This window comes from Rhinichthys klamathensis, unplaced genomic scaffold, assembly GCF_029890125.1.
Source record: "Rhinichthys klamathensis goyatoka isolate OS25496 unplaced genomic scaffold, OSU_Roscu_1.1 h1tg000180l_1, whole genome shotgun sequence".
In the NCBI taxonomy this organism is placed as follows: Eukaryota; Metazoa; Chordata; class Actinopteri; order Cypriniformes; family Leuciscidae; genus Rhinichthys; species Rhinichthys klamathensis.
Genome location: NW_026606708.1, coordinates 3,808,539 through 3,821,048, shown reverse-complemented (window position 1 = coordinate 3,821,048; position 12,510 = coordinate 3,808,539). Strand labels below are relative to the sequence as shown.

Here is a 12,510-nt window from a genome sequence, read left to right as displayed (position 1 = left end):
ACCACTTTTCTGTTTGGTATAAATCATAAATGTGGGAGTTTTACCTGTGAGATTTCCATATGATTCATCTGGAATTTAAATGACTCAATTACTCACCCACATGTCATTCCAAACCCGTAAGACTTAATCATATTCGAATCACAAATTAAGATCTTTTAAAAGAAATTTGAGCGATTTCTGTTCCTCCATTGACAGCCCACTCAACTAACACTTTGTCGCTTCAAAAAGTTCATAGAGATTGTAAAACTAAACTAATCCATATGAATCGAGCAGATTAGTCAAAAATTGAGGTGTGCATTAGGTAAGTAAATTATGACAGAATTTTAATTTTTTGGGTGAACAAACCCTGTCCAGCATCTTAAAATGTTTAAGTTTTTAAACCTTCCATTCCTGGATACATTATATGAGAGATGGGCATTTTGTAAATTCAATTGTCATTCCCTCTGTCTTTCTGAGTTGACATGTTATATGTGACCCTGGACCACAAAACCAATACATCATCTAAAAGCTGAATAAATAATCTTTCCATTGATGTATGGTTTGTTACGATAGTAGGATAATATTTGGCAGAGATACAACTATACACTATACAACTCAAAGATCATTTTTTAAATATATTTACCATAGGAAATTCACAAAATATCTTCATGGAACATGTTCTTTACTTAAAATCCTAAAGATTTTTGGTATAAAGGAAAAATCGATAATTTTGACCCATCCAATGTATTATTGGCTATTGCCACAAATATACCCGTGCGACTTGTGAATGGTTTTGTGATCCAGGGTCACATATGCTATAGTTCGTTCATGTAAGCATAATGTTTTGAGACCCATGATTTTAGTAAAATGGATTTAAAAGCGATGACAAGTGGGTATTGAGACAAAAGCACTATTGGTCATATTGAAGACGTTTAATAATTGAACACTGGGGAGTTGTTAGGGTTTGGCACAATTTCTCTCTTTTTTTCTGAAAGGCATCTAACACAAATCTCTTTTTCAGCTCCAATCACCTCTGGACCAGTGAAGATGATTTTATTAGTCCCCTGAAATGTGCATATACTATAATCTCTCAACATTACTAACACTCATCATGAAAATCATGCTTTGCATGGCAACTTGTAATAATGCAGAATATGAAATTAATGGAGAGTGTTGTCCAATGTGTGATCCAGGTAAGTCCAACTGTTCTTCATCTTATCACCACAACATATGAGGATGAAGTCATATACTTAAAGGGGTCATGTGATTTATCAGACTTTAAACTGTCTCAACAGTATTGATGAGCCCAACATCTCTATTATGCTCATTAACAATCTTTTACTTTTGACTGATCTGAACATAGCCAGACACTGCATTTCAGTGTGCTATATAAAGCATGCAGGTGCAATCCCGTTGGCAGAAACTGCACATGTGGGGTACTTTCCATTCATCTGGCATAACTATTTTAATAACTTAGTAACTATTTTAATTTCTCCTCCCATGACTGGGCAGGCCAAGTTGTTGTGAATTCTATTTATATCTATTTTTTATTTCACAATGTCATCAGAAATGAGATTTTTCATAATATGACCCCTTTATGTCACATATAATATTTTAGTTAGGTTGACCTAGACTTCAAAATCTATACTTCATTAATTCCCAAACATGTTCCAGGAAGCTCCCCGAGAGTACACATTTTGTCTCCCTAATCAAAAACACCTGGTTCTAAGCTTCATCAGCTTAGATTAAGTATTTGAAGACCTGTTTCAGATAAGGGAAACTTCCAAAATGTGTACTGTTAGGGGGCCTCCATGAACATGGCTGGGAACCACTGGTCTAAGTTAAATATAAGAGTATAATCTATATATCACTATAGACCTGATCTATTTTGACATTTAGTGTGTTAGCCTGCATCATTGCATTATGTAGCATGTACACACAACATGACTCCAGTCTAGGGCTGGTTTTGATACAGATTTTATCAATTCCATTCTGTTCAGTCCTGATTGAAGAATTTACAAGTCTAGTAAGTTGACCAGCAGAACACAGTGACATCTACAGGACAAGCAGAGCTTTATAAATACATTTTCATGCAGTCCAAGAAAATAGGTATAAAGTAAAACAATAAATAAAATAAAAATCTGTCAAGAATCAATATTGTTGATTATTAAAATAACACTCAAATAACCAGTGAAGCATCAATAATGATTATGATTTTATTACATAAACAGCGATTGATAATTGATTTCTGGTAACGCTGTTGAAGCTGTGAGAGAAAAAATCAAAACAAATGAGTGTAGCAGTACACTTTGCCCAAAGAAACTCACAGAAGTAGGCTATACTGAGATATAAATTCTAAATGTTTAGATTTTTTTTATTAAAACATATAAATAACAACATGACAAGGGAGCTATTTGCCTAATATTCTCACGATTGCAAATGTTATAGTTCATTAAACAAGCAGGCTATAGTTGATATTAAATTAGCCTACTGACATTTTAGATACAATATTGACTGTTTTTGTTCTGTTTTACCAACGAAAATAGTTCAAAAAGATCAGAGCAGAATATTGCGTATCTCGAAGCAGTAGTGGTGTTTTGTTACTGAATAGTGAAAGACTCAATAACGCACTCATTAACTGACTTACGCCACCTACTGGCGGTTTAGTTTCTTGTTTAAAAGTATGCATTTCTTCCAACATTTCTTATTTGTATATTCAAAAATGTTTTTAAAATATGAATCTCATAACATTGTTTATTGCAGTAGTAATTTTGCAGTGTACATTATTTAATTTAATTGGTAACAGCCCTATAATGCATATTGAATTCATTTATCAAATGTAAGAATTTGACATGAAAGATGATGCATATTTTAATAAGGTTAAAAAAATTGCCTTTTATAAAGGTAAAGATATAAAAATTATGATATTAAAAAGTGTAAGTAGGCTATGTAAAAGCTTATAGAACACTGATGAAAAATATTTCTTCAGAATAAACTGTTTACACAACCTAAGATCTCGGTGATGCAGTGCTTTTGTGACTGTATAGGACTGTATGGGATATTATCTGCTGATATGATACGTTCACTGTAGGATATCATAATAATTAATAGCATTTATGACAGTGATGATATTTTGTTTTCTTTTTACATTAAATATTACATAAACGTATGTAATTTCATTTTTCATAAGGTTGCATTAAAAAGGTGGTCTTAAAGTCTTAAATTTAACTTGTTTATATCTGACCCTGTGTTTACACAATTTACAGAAATACACAGATTAATGCAGCTTATGCCAAAACATATATGTACAAGTTGTTATTTGCATTTAAGACTTGTATCAATAATGTGTTGGTAATTTTTTTTTCTAGGAAAGCGAGTTTATAGGCATTGTGATGAGACCACAAGCACTACATGTGATTCGTGCCGTGTGATGACCTATACTAACAGTCCTAATGGGTTGACCAAATGTCTGCCATGTTCAGTCTGTGATCCAAGTGAGTAAAAATTACTTTATCTTGTTTTCTTTATCTTTTTTCCAGATGACTTGTCATTAGCAGGTTTACTACAACTGACTCATTTGTTTCCTTTCTTGTCAAAGGTAATGGTCTGAGAGTAAAGCAGGCATGTACATTAATATCAAATACAGTGTGCGAACCCATGCCAGGTTATTACTGTATAGACCTGCACTTAAGCTGTCCAAAGGCTATGAAACATTCAACCTGCTCACCTGGACAATATGTCAACCAAACCGGTCAGTCTGTTTTCATTCAAATAGCTATCCACAAAAACTGATAGGCCGAGATGACATCTGAGAACAATAACTTTGCTTGCATTTATATCAAATAACTGTAAAAATGGACATTTGCATTTGTTCCAAATTAGCTTAACAACTTTTCATCACACATGGAAAAGAGAATCCATTTACTATGAATGTGGATTTACTACAGATCCTTATGACAGACATATTGTTTGCTTTTGACTCTAGCAGCATTGATTCATTTTGTGTGCCAGATGCTATAGGCCTACTGAACAATGATGTCACTAGCTGTGAGACCTGTCCCTTACTTTATTGCTCCTGGAGTTGAAACTTAAGTGCTTTATATTTCTGTGTGTTTATAGGAACTGAATTTAGTGATACAGTGTGTAATGACTGTCCTGCTGGTTCATATTCAGATGGTACATTCTGCAATTTACATACAAAGTAAGTATCATTTTACAACATTGATTTTTCACACTTTCTTAAAATGAAATTTGCATTTGTTGGTTTTTAATTTGCTTCAGTATAGTTTAGTGGTTAAATCAAGCTATTTTTTTGCAGATATATAGTTTAACTTGAGCTCCTCACTCTAACAGGTGTGAATCTCTTGGCAAAATAACAGTCATGTCAGGAACACAGACGTCTGATGCTGAGTGCAGAAATGGAACACCTTTACTGATTGTGTTGTCGGTGATTATAGTGTGTCTGGTGTTATTTGTCATAATTGTTGTTGTTGTTGTTATTATTGTAAAGAAAACAAAAAATCAATATAGTGTAACTTCTCCCCAAGATTTGAACCTGCATCTTTAAACTGTTTCCCAACGCAGTGTAAAAGGCCATTTGACAAATTTAATAAACTAACGATTAAATTGATTTACTTATGTTCAGTGACATGGAGATAAAATGTATAACTTCTGAAGCCACTTTGTATAAAGTCTATTTAGTGGTTACTTGTCTGCCACAATAATATGAAGGTAAAAGAGTAGCAATACTCGAGAGCACGTAGATGTGAGTTTGAGAACTTGTACAATAAATATTCGTATGTGAACATTTACACTTGCAGCTCCAATGTGAAAACCTGTAAAAATTAAAATCTGAAGTTGAATGTTGAAATCTTTGATGGTAATCCACTTCAGTAGGCTATGTGCCATTCATTAGAGCTTTTGAGCGCAGTGTTGAAGAAGGGACTCGCAATAAAAGCGACTGCTTGTATTTTCTGGAGCAATTCACAACAGGACAACCCAGAGTACTGGTTCAAAGTTGCCAACATCTTGATCCAGAAGTAGGGTATTTATTAGCTAAGAAACTTCTCAAGGAGCAATTTGGTGATGAATTCCAGATTGCAGCTGCATATATGGAAAAGGCTTTCAGTTGGCCATCATTAAGGACTGAGGATGCACAAGGTCTTCATGCATATTCATTGTTTTTGCGTGCATGTTGTAACATCATTGACAATATCTCTTATATGCAAGAACTAAACATGCCTAGTAATATGAGAACTGTGGTTTCCATTACACGAGAGTAGATGTTAAAACTTCATGCTGATTTGTACTCGGCTTTCGCCAAGATAAGCAACACTAAGATGTAGATTTACAGTAAACTATCCTTCTCCATCCATTTACGCTTCTTTCCATATGGTGGTGTGACTCCCCTTCTGTCCGGCGTTAACGGCTGCAGTGTACTTGGCGCGTCAGCACACACGACGGCTGCAACTACAGTGTGGTCTCCCTAGTGGACCAGCACGACAACCATCTGGATTGAGCCGAGTAGGGGACATCTCTAGGGTCTTCAAGTGGGCACCTTCCGTCCTCAGTGTTTCGTCGACTAGCCCACGACACCTCAAGAGGGCTCGACAGTGACTCTGGCGTCCCAGAGTCACCCCCCTCCGTCCCCCACTCAACTCAGCCCAGCTTACTGACCTCTACATCCCTCCTGCTGCTGAGACTTAACCACAATCTCACAATCTCTCCGCAACCCAACCATACGCGCCAACCCGTTTGACTAAGGCTGTCGAGCCCCACTGGTGCGTTAATATGCAGTTTCAGTGGCAACGGTTCCGTATGGCATACCACCTACCGCAAAACACAATATCTGCCCAACCATCCATCACTCACGCAATATACACAGGAACGTAATGACTGTAAATACTATACAACCTATACAAAATAAACCAACAGACTCTTCAAGTTTTTCAATAATTCTACGAAACCGTAGCATGGCGCCCTGTACACAGCCAGCTAGAATCTTTCCATCTCAACCACAGCCAGTTGCTGCTCCTTTCTGCTGCTTCAGATAAGTTCTTTACTGTGCGACGCAACTCTTGGCCACGGAATCCGACGTCTCTGAGGAACCGGGTTGTAGAGTGTGCCACAAAACCTCGACAACCCACTTCCACCGGATAAACCTGGACTCTCCATCCTCGCTGTTCTGCTTCAGTGGCCAGATGAGCATACCGCAGTTTCTTCCTCTCATATGCCTCATCTACCGCATCCTCCCATGGCACTGTTAACTCTATCAGTTGAATAATGCGTGCTGATCCAGACCACAAAACAATATCTGGTCGTAGGTTAGTGGTGGCAATCTCAGGTGGAAAAATAAGCCGTTGATCAAGATCAGCCAGCATCTTCCAGCCCCTAGCAGCTTCCAGTTGTCCTGGGCGAGAATTGGTGTTAACACCTTTTCTTGGTGGTTGCTCGCCTGGGCGGAGGAATGTTGTCTTCTGCATGTAATGTTTTGCTAGAACAGACGGCAACTTATTGGTCATACTACGCTTGGCTTCCAATGCTAAAGCCAAACATCGCAGTACTTGGTCATGGCGCCAAGTAAACCGACCTTGGCTAAGAGCCACCTTACATCCTGTCAAAATGTGCCTTAATGTGGCAGGTGATGAACACAAAGGACAAGAGGGATCCTCTCCTACCCAGAGGTTTAGGCTCTGCGGTTATGGGAGAACATCATATGTTGACCTAATAAGGAAACTGATCCTACTCTCTTCCATTGACCAAAGGTCTTGCCAGCCCATCTTGCGTTGTTCCACACTCTCCCATCTCATCCACTCTCCCTGCTTGGCCTGGGAAATGGCCTTTATACACCTCATCCTCTCCTCCTGCTTTCGCACCTTGTTTACTACTAGCTTCCTCCTTTGAGCTGGGCCCGCCTTGTGCCATTTAGGAGGAGCTAAACTGACCCCAAAACCCCCTCTTCCATCTTCCATGCTGTACCTGTCCCACGATATCCCCAATTTGAAGGTCAGCCTTTGCCTCTCCTACAGCTTTCTTTGCTGATCACTTTCTACCAGTTTTTAACACAGGGGCTCCCTTACACATTTGTCACGTGACTCCACTAAGGTCATTTCCAGTCTGACCTTGGCACACTTAAACTCCTCGGTTAAAGCAGAGACTGGCAGCTGCGATACTCCTTTACTATAAAGTCCCACTCTGCTGAGGCAGCGCGGAACTTCCAACCATTTCCTGATGTATGAACTTATTAACGCTTCCAGCTTATTCACTGTTGTCAAAGAAACCTCGTACACAGTCAGTGGCCACAGCAACCTCGGCAGTAGACCAAACTGAAAGCACCAGAGTTTTAGTTTGCCTGGTAGAGCACAGCTGTTTATGCTCTTCAACCCTTCCACTGCTTGTCGTCTAACTTCTCCCACTCGAACTGTGTCCTTTAGATCCCCATAGTACCATCTCCCAAGACTCTTCACTGGCTTCTCAGAAACTGTTGGTATTGCCTCACCATTAATGAAGAATGTTTTATCTACTACCTTTCCTTTAACTATTGAGATGCTCCTTGATTTAGAGGGCTTAAATTGCATTCGTGCCCATTCAATATTATCTGTTAACTTCCCCAATAACCGATTAGTGCAGGCTACTGTTGTAGTAATGGTTGTCATGTCATCCATGTATGCTCTGATTGGTGATAGTCGCATCCCAATAGCCAAGCTCTCTCCTCCTACTACCCATCTTGATGCCCTAATGATTACTTCCATTGCCATGGTAAAAGCCAGCGGAGAAATGGTGCATCCTGCCATTATTCCAACCTCTAAGCATTGCCACGCAGTGCTGAATTTTGGAGTTGAGAAACTAAATTGCAAATCTCCAAAATGGGCTTTCACTAAATTTGTTATTGACATTGGTACTCTGTAAAAATCAAATGCTGCCCAAAGAAGCTCATGTGGCACCGAACCATATGCATTAGCCAAATCCAGGAATGTCACATGGAGCTCCTTCCTCTCCTTTTTTGCTGACTGAATTCGTTGCCAGATAACATTGATGTGTTCTAAGCATCCTGAGAACCCTGGAATGCCTGCTTTTTGAACTGAAGTGTCAATGAAGCCATTCTTTAATAGGTAGGTGGACAATCTCTGGGCAATAATGCTGAAGAAAATCTTACCTTCAACATTTAATAGTGAAATAGGACGAAACTGACTGATGCTTGTAGCATCTTTTTCTTTAGGTATAAAGACTCCACCTGCTCTGCGCCATGCTCTAGGTACAACCTGTTTTTCCCATGCCACTTTTATCAATTTCCACAGAATTCGCAGAACTCCTGAAGCACTCTTGTACACTCTGTACGGAACTCCATTAGGCCCTGGAGATGATGAAGCCCTTGCCTTTCTCACAGCCTGCTCTACCTCTTTCCACTTAGGTGCACAGACCTCCATTTGGTATTCTGGTGGGTTGATAGGTGGTATGTCTGATGGAATTGACATAGCCTCATGCCTTTTTGCATCTGTATGCGTTTTCTCCAAATATCTCTCTAGCTCAACCCTAGATGCTTTTAAAGTGCCATTCTTCTCCCTGGTGAATAACTTCTTTACGAATTTGAATGGGTCTTTATAGAAATTAGCCCTCGCACGTTCCTTCTTTTTGTAGCGTTTCCGTAGGCGCTCAGCTCTGCGTAATGTTGCCAGCTTATCTTTTATGGCCCTTCGTAAGAGATTGAGTCCCTCCTTCTGACTTTGTTCTGCTCTTTTCCATTGCTTCTTCAGCTGTCTCCTTTCTCTAACTAACCCTTCAATTTTCTGCTGCCGTCTAGACATTCCAGGAGTAGTTTGTACTTTTTCCTTCCTTTTTTCCACACCAAACCTCTCACTTCCATATGCGTAAATGATGTCCCCAAATTTATCCAGCTTCTTTTTTTAACTGTACCAGTTAATCTTTCCAATGCAAAGCATTGTGTTTAACGTGTCCCATGCAGTTTTCTCACAAGCTCTTGGCCATCTAACTCCAGGCCTATGCCCGTTGAGGTTCTTTTCTCTCTTATGCTGGTTAGTCTGACCAGGTTCACAAGTATGAATATGTTCATCACCAACTGTGCAAGCCCTCTTCTCCTCTATGACAGGGGTGCTGATATCCTGCGAGCTGTGGTTTGCTTCCTGTCGCTGGATTTCATTCGACTGACTTGACTGACTTCGTAAGAAGTACTGATCAATGCGAGGCCCTTGTCCCTTCTCTAGGGTTGGGTATCGGTTGGGTTTTATCCGATACCAGTACCTACTCGGTATTTTTTAAACGGTTCTGGTGCTTAAACGGTTCTTGAACCGGTTACTTAAGAAAACGAAACCGCACACACTTTGTCAAAAAATAATACAATATTATTTACAGGGCCAAACTGGACACAATATTAACTTAAATCTTTAAACAATATAAATAGAACATATGATAATAATAAATAAACCCATATAAAATAAAAATTCACATTTACATAATATCAAATAAAACAATATTGTATCAAACAATGTAATAATACTGGAGATTAATAGAGATTACTACCAGGGTAATCTAATGTCGACATGGTTCCAGGTTCCCATGTTTTGTCTGCTTGATCCAGTCATGTAAGTTATCTGGTCGTTGTACTAGTTACCAAACTCCTCGTGCTGCCGACAAGCTTCCTTTTTCGGCAGAGAAATCTGAGGAGCAGATTTGGCATGGCACGCGCAAGCGTCGAGGCGGCGCCCGCGCCATCAGCCACCGAATTGGCGTGATTCTATATGGGCATCAGACAATCGGCACAGAGAGGGCGTTCTGACGCGTAATTTTACACTGATGCCCCCAAATTAGTTAAAATCTCCTGGAATCAAGAGCGAGCAAGAGCGCGCATGCGAGACAGAAGAGACTGTGCTCCAAGCCGTATAGCGCGCGCACGGCGGAGAGGGAGAAAGCGAGAGACCGTGCGTGTGTGTGTGTGCGCGCGTGTGTGCCTCATGAAGCGCATGTAAGACAGAGAGTCAGGCACCGAAATTTTCGTTCTAATTCGGTCTGGTTACTACCGTTTACGTCGGAACCGGTTCCCAATTGGCACCGCGTTTCGGTACCCAACCCTACCCTTCTCCCTCAAGCATTTCATTTTCCCTTGATGAACCTTCAAACCCCTGACCGTTGTCGCCTTGCTCCAGCCACAGACACAAACTTGGAGTTCAATGACTTTACTAACTGCAGATCTTGAACTAGTCTTACTCTCCATACTCATATCCGTCGTTAAGGACATAAGTCGTTAACCATGTTGTCCAACATTGAGTCATATTCCGCCCCCGCTCTCGCAGACTCTAGGGGTATTTTTCTCTTTAATTTTTCAGAAGCCTTGGGCGGGTGTCTCCAGCATCCTGTAAACACGGAGCTGGATACTGCCGACAAGGGTAGCTAACCCTTACCAGCCCCATTGGGGTCTCTTTCCTCCTGTCAGCTATCTCTCCAGGCTGTCACGAGGTCTTTCCCTTGTTGCCAGCAGCACTATTCATCGCAGTCACTGGACGTATCCAGATCTTCATGATTTCCATTACACGAGAGTAGATGTTAAAACTTCATGCTGATTTGTACTCGGCTTTAGCCAAGATAAGCAACACTTAGACGTAGATTTACAGTAAACTATGCTTCTCCATCCATTTACGCTTCTTTCCATGTGGTGGTGTGACTCCCCTTCTGTCCGGCGTTAACGGCTGCAGTGTACTTGGCGCGTCAGCACACACGACGGCTGCAACTACAGTGTGGTCTCCCTAGTGGACCAGCACGACAACCATCTGGATTGAGCCGAGTAGGGGACATCTCTAGGGTCTTCAAGTGGGCACCTGGAAGTGGTAATGAAGCTGCCTTTCAAATTGAGAGAACGTTGGAGAGAAAGAGCTTGTGAGATAATGGAGTTGAATCAAGGTAGAGCAAATGTCTCGCACATTGTGTACTTCATCGAACGACAGGTAAAGATGGCATCAGATCCTGTGTTTGGATGCATTCAGGATAAGCAACCAAGTGCAGTTAACAGGACATTCAAGGGAAACAGTTTTGCTACACATGTTACAAATGTTAATTCAGTTCCAAGGGGATATGTAACATCACAATTGAGAAACCATTCCGTACACAAGACCAATGATAACACAACTTGCTTGTTCTGTCAAGACAATCATGTTTTAAAAAGGTGTGATATTTTTAAAAATAAGTCACAACAAGAAAAGCTTGACTTTTTAAAAGAAACGTTTGAAAGAAAGAGTTTGCTTCAGCTGTTTAAAGTCTGGACATATAAGTAGGAATGTGACGACCGCCTTGTCTGTGAAGTATGTAATCAGACACATCCTTCAGTGTTGCACATACATCGCAAGCAAGTTGTGGAGGACAAGGGGCAAAGGAGTAGCCTAGTGTCTGCACAAACTTGTGGACATACAGGGGCCGGTAATGAAAAATGTTTTCTGTCAATCATTCCAGTGCAAGTATAATCAGCCAAAGGAGACAAAAAAATTCAAACGTATGCTTTTCTGGATCCTGGGAGTTCAGCTACATTTTGCTCCAAGCAGCTGATGGATGAACTGAACATCAGAGGTAAAAGGGTTAACATTTTTCTGTGCACTATGGGACAAGAGCAGTCTGTATCTTGTAATGTGTTAACTGGTTTGGAGATAAGTGGAATCAACAACGATCATTTCTTTTCCCTTCCGGAAGTATATACTCAGAAGGAAATGCCTGTCAACTCAGATAACATTGTAACGCAAGAGGAAATATCCAAATGGCCATATCTGGACAGAGTGAAACTTACACACATTGAGGCTGATGTTGATTTACTCATTGGAGCCAATGCGTCCCAAGTGATGGAGCCATGGGAGGTAATAAATAGCTATGGTAATGGACCCTATGCCATTAGAACCCTATTGGGGTGGGATGTTAATGGAACTTCTGAAAAGAGCAGTGATTGCAGGAATGATACTGGCACCCCTTCCATTACTGTCAACAGGGTTTCTATTGGAAGGCTTGAGGAATTGTTTCAAATTCAGTCTAAACGCAACTACAATACAAACATGGTGGATAAGAAAGAGATGTTCAGAGAGGAACTGAGGCTTGTAAAAATAATGGACAAGTCAGTTAAGAATCAGGATACACCGGAAGATCACCTGAGTGACAAGGAAGCAGCACAAGCATCACTTATAGAGTCAGAAGCCTCTGAACAAGAACTCAAGGTGAAAAAGGAGGAAAGATCAGTCCAAGACCAGGTTGTGGAACTGGTTGAAGTTGATGGAAACATTCTGACAAATTCAGGTGTGGTTGTTCAAATGTTCAAGGAAGAGGAGTCGTTTGATTCTGATGAAATGGATTTAAAAAAAATCATTGGTGCTCTTTTAAGAAACCTTTTAGATCAGCCAATTGAGAACTTTGCTTTGTTAAAGGAAGATTCAGATCCGGAATCAAAGCCAAGATATCATATCAAGATATCAAGTGGCACAAAATAGGGCAGCGAGGACTGTCCTCCAGTGCTCGCTTTTCCACTGCATGGTACGCTACGGCACG

General features: G+C 40.3%; 1 protein-coding gene across 1 annotated transcript; it reads left to right on the top strand.

Annotated features, from left to right (window-relative positions):
* The first annotated feature begins 1,011 nt into the window (after nucleotides 1-1,011).
* Nucleotides 1,012-4,675, top strand: LOC130094694 (tumor necrosis factor receptor superfamily member 14-like). The gene is made up of 5 exons (XM_056261117.1): nucleotides 1,012-1,172; nucleotides 3,348-3,473; nucleotides 3,578-3,730; nucleotides 4,099-4,180; nucleotides 4,333-4,675. The coding sequence occupies exons 1-5, from the start codon at nucleotides 1,049-1,051 to the stop codon at nucleotides 4,544-4,546; spliced, it is 699 nt and encodes a 232-aa protein (XP_056117092.1). The 5' UTR covers nucleotides 1,012-1,048; the 3' UTR covers nucleotides 4,547-4,675.
* The last annotated feature ends 7,835 nt before the right edge of the window (nucleotides 4,676-12,510 follow it).